The sequence below is a fragment of the Myxocyprinus asiaticus genome, chromosome 50 (assembly GCF_019703515.2).
Source record: "Myxocyprinus asiaticus isolate MX2 ecotype Aquarium Trade chromosome 50, UBuf_Myxa_2, whole genome shotgun sequence".
Classification (NCBI taxonomy): Eukaryota; Metazoa; Chordata; class Actinopteri; order Cypriniformes; family Catostomidae; genus Myxocyprinus; species Myxocyprinus asiaticus.
Window position 1 is genome coordinate 21,354,121 of NC_059393.1, and position 10,880 is coordinate 21,365,000.

General features: G+C 34.0%; 1 protein-coding gene across 3 annotated transcripts in view; it reads left to right on the forward strand.

Annotated features, from left to right (window-relative positions):
* LOC127439257 (rho guanine nucleotide exchange factor 18-like) overlaps positions 1–10,880 on the forward strand; it is a 65,173-nt gene that overhangs the window by 15,683 nt on the left and 38,610 nt on the right. For all 3 annotated transcript variants that reach the window (XM_051695465.1, XM_051695467.1, XM_051695466.1), the window contains exons 8-10: positions 3,940–4,005; positions 4,356–4,467; positions 6,217–6,412. In XM_051695465.1, the coding sequence (XP_051551425.1) occupies positions 3,940–4,005; positions 4,356–4,467; positions 6,217–6,412 (374 nt within the window). The remainder of the gene's footprint in view (positions 1–3,939; positions 4,006–4,355; positions 4,468–6,216; positions 6,413–10,880) is intronic.

Sequence of the window (10,880 nt, forward strand, 5' to 3'; positions counted from 1 at the left end):
AATACTAGCGTACTGCTTATTAGACACTTTATACTGAATGCTATTGTTTTAAAGAGTCAAAACAGTATGCTGTATGCAACGCTAAACTTTTAAATTAGTAGTATGCTATATTGAGTTTATTTTCAGTACATGCAAATGAATGCACTGATAATGACCAAAAATGTTCTTATTAAAAAAAAAACGCATTTGGGTGAGATCATTGGATTATTCTTTGCTTTTGACGTAAAATTGTAAACAAGCTGCACGCAACTCTTGCGCACATTGAATTACCCGATAAGAATGCTGGTGTAGTGCTGAATTTTCACTCCATAGTATCCTTATGTTTAGTGGTAGGGACTAATGAGGTTAGGGTTAGGGGTAGGTGTAGGGATGATCTTTAGTGGTAGGGACTAATGAGGTTAGGGTTAGGGGTAGGTGTAGGGATGATCTTTAGTGGTAGGGACTAATGAGGTTAGGGTTAGGGGTAGGTGTAGGGATGGTCTTTAGTGGTAGGAACTAATGAGGTTAGGGGTAGGTGTAGATATGGTCTTTAGTGGTAGGAACTAATGAGGTTAGGGTTAGGGGTAGGTGTAGATATGGTCTTTAGTGGTAGGAACTAATGAGGTTAGCGTAAGGAGTAGGTGTAGGTATGGTCTTTAGTGGTAGGAACTAATGAGGTTAGCATAAGGAGTAGGTGTAGGGATGGTCTTTAGTGGTAGGAACTAATGAGGTTAGTGTAAGGAGTAGTTGTAGGTATGGTCTTTAGTGGTAGGGACTAATGAGGTTAGTGTAAGGAGTAGGTGTAGAGATAGTCTGTAGTGGTAGGGACTAATGAGGTTAGGGTTAGGGGTAGGTGTAGGGATGATCTTTAGTGGTAGGAACTAATGAGGTTAGGGGTAGGTGTAGTGATGGTCTCTAGTGGTAGGGACTAATGAGGTTAGCGTTAGGGGTAGGTGTAGGGATGGTCTTTAGTGGTAGGGACTAATGAGGTTAGTGTAAGGAGTAGGTGTAGGGATGGACTGTAGTGGTAGGGACTAATGAGGTTAGGGTTAGGGGTAGGTGTAGGGATGGTCTGTAGTGGTAGGGACTAATGAGGTTAGTGTAAGGAGTAGGTGTAGGGATGGTCTGTAGTGGTAGGGACTAATGAGGTTAGGGTTAGGGGTAGGTGTAGGGATGGTCTTTAGTGGTAGGGACTAATGAGGTTAGGGTTAGGGGTAGGTGTAGGGATGGTCTTTAGTGGTAGGGACTAATGAGGTTAGGGTTAGGGGTTGGTGAAGGGATGGTCTGTAGTGGTAGGGACTACTGAGGTTAGGGTTAGGGGTAGGTGTAGGGATGGTCTTTAGTGGTAGGGACTAATGAGGTTAGGGTTAGGGGTGGGTGTAGGGATAAGGGCCAATCAGGTAATGTGGAAGTCCGAATCTGGCCAACAGTAACATCTGTAAAGCTGTTTGCATGCAAGACGATATCAAGGTAATAGGCACAAATATATGTGTGGAACGTTTTTTGCTTAAACCATTTATGGCCTTACCCCGATAAAGGAACACAACCTGTGTTTTTTGATTATGTCAATGATAAGGAAGACGAGATGAAAATAGACACATCTTGACGACAACAAAATGATTTAATTTAAGCTACTGTTGAAGAAAATATGACGAGAGAAAAATAATACTGCAAGATATGAACAGAAGAAGAAACTACTAGAAAGCTTGAGTTAATATAGTCCAATAATCCAGTATGTTAGGGATTTGCCCGATTGAACTGTTAACAGAAAGAGTTAAACACGGTTGGCATTATGAAGCACTTTAAAACGGGTTAATTACCTCACTCAAACTCATCCTATTTATGCATAAGATTAATCACTATATACGCAACATATATGTAATATTACAACTTACATCTAGCCAGACAATAAAGTGAATGAACAGGTGTACTTGATTTATATTATGTTCTAGTAAGAATGTGTAACTTGCGTTGCATTGTGAATACGTGATTTCCGTAAAAATGCGCTACATGTGATGCAATCTCCCAATCAGTCTAAAACACGAAAATGTCTCTAAACTGTGAAGCGTTCAGAAAACAGTAACTTCTAAAAAGTAGCTAATACTTCAGTATATTCATTGTATGCCATTGTTTCTAGAGCTCAGTTTCTGAGTTTTCACATTGTATTTTGTTGTATCTGTTATATGTTTGATACATGTTTCAAATGAATGAGTAGGGTAATTCGGGGCAAAAGGCTCCCGGGGTAAAAGGCACATTTGATTTTATTTTCTCCCAAAACACTAAATAGTATCAAAAACTACCACAGCACTTTCCTAAACACCTGTTTGTCACTATACACTGCAAAATTTTCCTGGTCCATGAAATGATTGCATGTGATGTCTAAAAGTTGATTTTGAGGTAATTTGATCTAAAATAATTTCTAAAATGTTGTACATTATTGTTGCTAATGAGAATCCTTAAAATGATCACATTTATTTTGAGACAAAATAGTTATTTGTCATTTTCAGTTTTGTTCAACGTGATTAAATCAAAGGTTTTTCAATAACTGTCCAATTAGCATTTGGGGAAAAAAGCCCTCCTTGCAGGGGCTAAAGGCCCCTATTAAACACATTTTTCTTCAGTGGGGGGAATAGATTTGTTATGAAGAATGTTCAAAATGGGCTCACATTTATTTATCCATTATACAGTACTTGAGATGTTATAAAATGTTAAATGTGATTGAAATGAACAGGAAATAGTGCATCCTTTTTTGAAGTGGTTATTCTGAATAAGTATTTTCTTAGTTGTAACTCAAAAAGCATCTTGCTGTTTCAAAATTATTTGCATTAGTTGACAAATTTTGCACTATGACGATCTACACAATATCACTATAAACCCCCTAGGGGCCTTTTACCCCAAGTGTGGGGTAAAAGCCCCCTCGCCACCTTTTAAAACAAATAATTTGAATGAAAACAACTTTTCACTCAAATTATTCTGCTCTATGGATATATGAAAAAAATAAATGTATTTTTTCAATCTTGATACACTGTGACCAGATTTTCTTAATTTTCCTTAAGGTGTGCCTTTTGCCCCATTGTACCCTATACATGTCATTCATTCTGTGACAGTTTGACACATTTTTGTCAGTTTGCACATTATGGTCAACTAAAATATGTTAATTTCATTGACTAAAATAATATGGCATTTTCATCAGAGTAAAACTGACTAAAACTAATGAATATGGCATGACAAAATATACACTAAATTTAAAGGACATTTTCGTCAAAAGACTAAAACTATGACTAAAACAAAAACTGTGAAACAATTAACACTGAACATGACCACACACATCGTCTGCTTATCAAACATAATCAGTATTAAATCGTCTGTAAACGTGCTCATTGTTTTCATTGACCTCGTTACGTTGCATTTTTAATTAAGCGAGTGATGGCCAGTTATCATCTCGGAAATTAATATGGTTGTTTTTGCATTTTTAATGAAATTTCTCATTACAATATGTTAACATTTTGTAGTATTATAAAATTATGAGTTAATAAAGATAATGCGTTTGATCGTGATCCGCGCAATTGCGGTTGATAGTCAATTAATTCGTCACATTGGAAATGGAATGTGGATTCGAGTGCTTTGCTTGGTGGGATACGGTGTGTATATGCTTCACACTTTTGGCAAATATTGTAGGTTATCCTGATCCATTCATACATTCATACTTTCACAGTGTACATACTGCATACTACAAAAGTATTATTATTATTAGCATGGCCGGGTCAAAGGGGGGGCCCCCCTAGAAACTTCTGACATCCCTCTCCCTGTCCAATGAAGAGAAAAAAAGATCAAAATGCCCCCTCAAAAAGTACCTGCCCTGATAAGTAGTATGGTAGAATGCCATTTCGAACATTTAGGGAGTGTTCTGTTAATAAGCATGCATTTGTTTTGAATTAATTTAATCCTGATTTCTTTTAGAACTTCAAGCGCAGATCGGAAGGAGTCATCAGCAAATGTTACGTGGTATGAATTTCTCTCCAATGAGTAAGTCATTTACCTTCTTTTTTTTTTTTTTTTTTTGTTGCTATTGAAATACATTTAAAGGCGCTGTAAGCAATTTTAGTCATTTTGCTAACTTCCGCAACTTAACTCCAAAACGCCGCCCTCCAAAGACATATCAGCCAACCCGATGTCAGCTGAATGCAGAGAGTGTTTCTGATAGGCTAAAACAGTGCGAGCTGCTTGCTCGACTCATTTTTGCTGTTAATGCAAAATGTTATTTAAAAGAAAGCAAAAGCCTACGGCACCTTTAATCTAGATATCATATTAATTTGTAGTGTGTCTGCTCACATTCTATAACAAATCTCTTGAATTTTGTATTTGTATTTTTATAGAAATGACGAGGAAGAGGAGGAAAGACTAGAGCGTCCAGAAAGAGGCACTAAAGTCAAGCGCACTCTCAGTTCACTGAAGAACCGAATGACCGGATCCTTCAACAAAGACAAAGTAATTAAACACACATGCAGTGACATAACTCATGTTGGCTTGCAGAATCCTTTCCATTTCTGCAAAACATTGCTGCAACTTTTGTGTCACTGAACTTCCCCATTTCTTGAATGTGCTAAAGTACTTCATGCAAACCTGGGGGAAGTTGCAAACTTTTCTTTGAATCAGACAATGTGCCGACTGTTATCTTTTTCAACCAAGCTCAAGATCAATTAATAAATTCCTTTTTAACAAATTGATTGTTTGAAATTTTGGTAACACTTTACAATAAGGCTATATTTGTTACCATTAGTTAACACTACTAATGAACAAATTTTTCAGAACTTATTAATCATGGTTAATGTTAATTTCAATATGTAATAATATATTTTTAAAAGTTGTATATGTCTAGTTAATAGTTATATGCATTTTGATATTGTGATATTGTTACATACATTAATGGTAACACTTTACAATAAGGTTCCATTCGTTAACATTAGTTAATGCATAACTTATCATGAACAAACAATGAACAATATATTTTTTACAGAATGTATTAATCTTTGTAAATGTTTGATAATAAAAATACAATTGTTCATTGTTAGTTTATTTTAGGACATATTGCATTAACTAATGTTAATAAATACAACTTTTGATTTAAGAAAAATGATTAGTTTGTGTTGAAATTAACATTAACCAAGATTAATAAATGCTGTAAAAGTTTTGTTCATTGTTAGTTCATGTTAACTAATGTTGTTAACTAATTTTAACAAATGAAGCCTTATTGTAAAGTGTTACCACATTATGTATATTTAATGCATTATGATTTATGTTATGTTATTCAGTAACATCAACTATCAATGAACAATTATATCTTTATAAATTAACACTTATAGATTTGCATTGACCAAGGTTAATAAGTAAGATATTAACTATTGCTAATATTGTAACACATTACAATAAGTTTGTACATGTTAGTATGTTAGTTTACACAATATTTAAATTCTAACAATGAACAATACTTTTACACCATTTACTAATCTTTGTTAATGCTAATTCTTAGATATAATGATAAATTTTCGACAATAAAAGTTGTATATAATATCTTTAATTTATTATGAACTAACAAAGAAACAATAGTTATATTTATAAATTAGCATTAGAATATTAATAAATTCTGTAAAAATATATTGTTCTTTTTTAGTTTATGATACCTTATGCTTGTTCTAATGTTAACAAATAGAACCTTTCTAGAATTTTTTTAATAATTTTAGTTGTTTAAATAAAATGAAAATTCAAAAGAATGAAAATGTGGCCTTATTTTATAACCATTAGATGTTTTTTGCATTGTGACATTATTTTCACACAAATCAGCACAATTGTCCCCAAATTCTTTTCTTAAAGCACATACTAAAAAAAGAATTAGAATTATTACAATGTGGGGAAAAATCTCAGTAATTTATTAATTTAATGTAATGCAGTAATTTCAGTAATTTAAGTAATTTATTAATTAATTTATTTGCATTATTTACATTCAGTTCAGCACAAGTTCTCTAAAATCGGATAACAGAAAATGCTAATTTATTATTGTGTGAAAAAAAATCTCAGTAATTTATTATTTTAATTGTAATATTTGTTTGTATTTTTTTGTATTTGTTTTTGCATTAACTTAAATATTGGTTAAAAACATCAATAGTCAGTCACAGAGTCAAAGGCATTTGTCTGAAGTATCAAGCTAACGCTGCACTTCTCTGATTTCTCGTTTTTCAGGGTAAGACTCGCGAGAAAGAACAGCACAAAGAGAAAAACAGAGAGAGGGAGAAAGAAAAAGAGTTCAAAGAGCGTGAGAAAGTGCGGCGCACCAGTGTTAGCAGCCACCAGCTCGTGCCTGGCTCATTCTCCAGCTGGGCTACATGTTCACTGTGCAGTAAGACCCTGCAGCAGAAGCATGGCCTGCAGTGTTTGAGTGAGTAACACACCACTGCAAACACCCACACACAAATACACACCTGTGCACGTGCGCATGTTGCTCACTACCCACGCAACACACACCGTTCTGCTTCTACCACAGCAGTAAACCTCACTCCTTTCAATAGTGCTTTTAAATCTTTGATCTCTGAGATATATATATATATATACACAAAATTTTATGTTAAAATGTATTAGTATATGTAGAAATTTACATTAACTAAGATTAATAAATGGTGTAAAAGTATTGTTTATTGTTAGTTGATATTAACTATTGCAATAACTAATGTTAATGTATACACCCTTTTTTGCAGTGTAGATAATATATTACTTTACTATTGTTTATAACTTATTACTTAAAACGAAATTTATTAACTTTCCCACATAATGCTGTTGCTTACAAACTACTTTATAGTTATGAATACAACGTTTAGGTCATATGCAATGCCTGCCGAGGGTTGTATGATGAAAACATTGCAATATTAATCCAAATTAATTAGGCTATTTTTTTGTTGGAACATTCTTCAATTTTAGACTTCTTCTTTTTCTCATTTCTTGGTTCTCTTTTTCTTATACTACACACCTGTCAAGAACCAGTCAGGTGTGTGAGGATCAAATTTCAAAACAAGACAGACAGACAGACAGACAGACAGACAGACAGACAGATAGATAGATGACAGACGGACGGACGGATGGATAGATAGATAGACAGATAGAAAGATGACAGACAGACAGACAGATAGATAGATAGATAGATAGATAGATAGATAGATAGATAGTGATGGATGGATGGATAGATAGATGGATAGATAGATAGATAGATAATTGGATGGATGGATGGATGGATAGATAGATAGATAGATAGATACTACAGACAGATAGATAGATAGATAGACAGATAGATAGATAGATAGATAATTGGATGGATAGATAGATAGATAGATAGATAGATAGATAGATAGATAGATAATTGGATAGATAGATAGATAGATAGATAGATAGACAGATAGATAGATAGATAATTGGATGGATGGATGGATAGATAGATAGATAGATAGATAGATAGATAGATAGATAGATAGATAATTGGATAGATAGATAGATAGATAGATAGATAGATAGATAATTGGATAGATAGATAGATAGATAGATAGATAGATAGATAGATAGGGTTTGTGGGGTTTTTTTACATTTGAATTTTTGACATTTGGAGTTTGAATTAATGAGCATTCCGTTGGCGCTGTGTCCGAGTATCCATACTTCTTTACTATATAGTATGCCAAAAACAGTATGGAGTAGTATGTCTGAATCCACAGTATTCATGAAGCAGTACACGAGAAATACCCGGATGACCTACTATTTCCTGTGTTTGGACACTTAACGATCCTATAAAAGCCCTCGGGAGCTGAGGCGACATCATGTTTAAAACACTGGATTCAAAAGAATGGCGGTGAATCGCGAGTCAGACGGCTCTTCTCAACTGTAAGTGCTATATACCAAGATGCTTGTGCTTGTTTAACAAAACCAGAGCAGATCGTTTTCACGGTTGTTGTTCTTAAGTATGTCCAAAATCTATTCATACTACTCTTATGCATGCCTAAAAGAACGTAATGTGACAGTATGTGATTTCGGATGCAGCCTATGTGATTATTCCAATTTTTGATTGTCCGCTGTACGAAAACCACAAGTCTGATCAGTTAGAAAAGACCCAGCACACTATTCCAGAACATTCCGAAGGTCTGTGCCAAGTTTGGTGGATGTAGCTTGAAAGCTCTAGGAGTAAATGTTAGAAACTTTGAGTTTAGAGATTTAGAAAATAAAATAAAAAACCTAAACAAAGTCTGTAGAATAGGGGGCCTGGGTAGCTCAGCGAGTAAAGACTGACTACCACCCCTGGAGTCGCGAGTTCGAATCCAGGGCATGCTGAGTGACTCCAGCCAGGTCTCCTAAGCAACCAAATTGGCCCGGTTGCTAGGGAGAGTAGAGTCACATGGGGTAACCTTCTCGTGGTCACTATAATGTGGTTCTCGCTCTCGGTGGCACGCGTGGCTTTGTCAAGCCAACATAATTAGTATTTTTTGGTCTTTTCCAGTCAAATGTTGATGATATTAAGTCTTGTTTTGAGAGAAATCTTACTAAATTAAGTTCAAATTAAGTAATTAAACTAAGTCTATGGGATTTGGGGGATTTTTAGATCCTCCAATGTGCAAAAACCATAATTCTGCTCAGTCTCTCAGCAGTCCGAGTCAGAACATTCTGAAGGTCTGTGCCAAGTTTGGTGGATGTAGCTTGAAAGCTCTAGGAGGAGTTAAAGTCAGAAATTTTGGCCTGTAGAATAACAGTATGTTGGCTTTCTCAAGCCAACATAATGATAAAAAGCACAATAAAGTATGATACAAGTGTTCCATGCGACAATATGTCAAGTCTTCTGAAGTCATACGATACGTTTGTGTGAAAAACAGACCAAAAAAATAAATAAATAAGTTACATTTTCATTTCTGATTAAACTTGGAGTTATTTTTCATTTCTATGACTCTTAGTCCTGTAAGAAATGAGTTGTAAAAATGGCTATCAAGAATGACTGCTTGTTCTACACATAGCTAATCACTAAAAGTTTTGCTTTAGTAATACTGTAACAAGTGAATAATAGTCTACTGTAAATGCAGTTCATTACAGTAAGTCACATGTTCATTTGTTGACTGTTGGTTTCTCTATGTTGGCTTTCTGTTTTTTTCACACAGCTCTTTGTAAATTTAGGCAGGCATCTGTTTCATACTCAGCTGTTTACAGAAAAGGAGAAACAGAAAAATGTTACTGAAATTCATTTGTTTTTTATGGTTTATGGTCCATTACTTTGAAGCTTTCAGTGCCCTGGGAAATCCCCTGATGTTCTATTCTATCAAATAAACATTTTAAAAGGCATATATACTGTATGATTTTGTGTATGGTGAATATGTGTGACTGTAAGGCTGTAGATGGCCAATCAAACGATTGCTTCAACAGGAAGTTTGAATTGTTTTGATGCTAGTGTCACTGGAGCCAACTGACTGGGGTGACCGACAGTGTCACAAAAGAACATGTCCTAAGAGGGACTCTGTGTTTATTCAGAGTGACAAAAATGCAATCACCCAGTACCAACTGCACATTAGGTAGTGACTGGGAAATATTATTTATGACTTTTCGCATGGCACTGCTTATTAAACAAGTCATGCTGATGTATATGCTCAGACTTCAGGCTTCCAGGGCAGGGGGACCCTCTCTGTCCAATGTCTAATTTATTATATATAAATTTGTTAAATATTGAAGTAATATTTTGGCATTTTATATTTATATTTACATAAAAAAATATATAGAATATTTATTTTACAAACCTGTCCAATTTGAAAAGCATTTATTATTTTGATTTTTATCTCATCCACCCATATAAATCCATGGAAATATGGAGAAAATACTACCACTTAAATATTGAAGTAATATTTTGGTATTTTACATTTTTTAATTATATAATTACATTATATTTAAATAAATAATAATAAAAAATAAATAATAATAATTCAAATTGTTATTTGTGAAATCAGAAACAAAAACCATTTATTACTATTATTTTATCTTATCCACCTGTATAAATCCATGGAAATATATATATATATTTTTTTTTTTTTTTCTCCCCAATTTGGAATGCCCAATTCCCAATGCGCTCTAAGTCCTTGTGGTGGCGTAGTGACTCGCCTCAATCCGGGTGGCGGAGGATGATTCTCAGTTGCCTCCTCGTCTGAGATCGTCAATCCGTGCATCTTATCACGTGGCTTGTTGAGCGCGTTACCGCGGAGACATGGTGCGTGTGGAGGCTTCACGCTATTCTCCGTGGCATCCACGCACAACTCACCACTCGCCCCACCGAGAGCGAGAACCACATTATAGTGACTACGAAGAGATTACCCCATGTGTACCCCATGGGGCCAATTTGGTTGCTTAGGAGACCTGGTTGGAAATCCATGGAAATATTAAGAAAATATCCCATATATATATATATATATATATATATATATATATATATATATATATATATATATATATATATATATATATATATATATAATTATTATTATTATTATTATTATTATTATTATTTTAATTTGGATGTAATATTTTGGCATTTTACATTTATATTTAAATAAAAATATATAAAATATTTATTTTACAAACATGGCCAATTTGAAAGCAGTAGCTATTTGTGAAATCTAAAACCAAAACCATTTATTATTATTATTATTTTATCTCTTCCACCCATATGAATCCATGGAAATATGAAGATAATACAAAATATGTGAGAAAATTTATTTTTTGGTACTTTACATTTATGTTTAAGTAAAAATCAATATACAGAATATTCATTTTACAAGCAAACCAATCAAAAAGCAATGTTTGAAATCCAAAACCATTTATTATTACTATTTTATCTCATC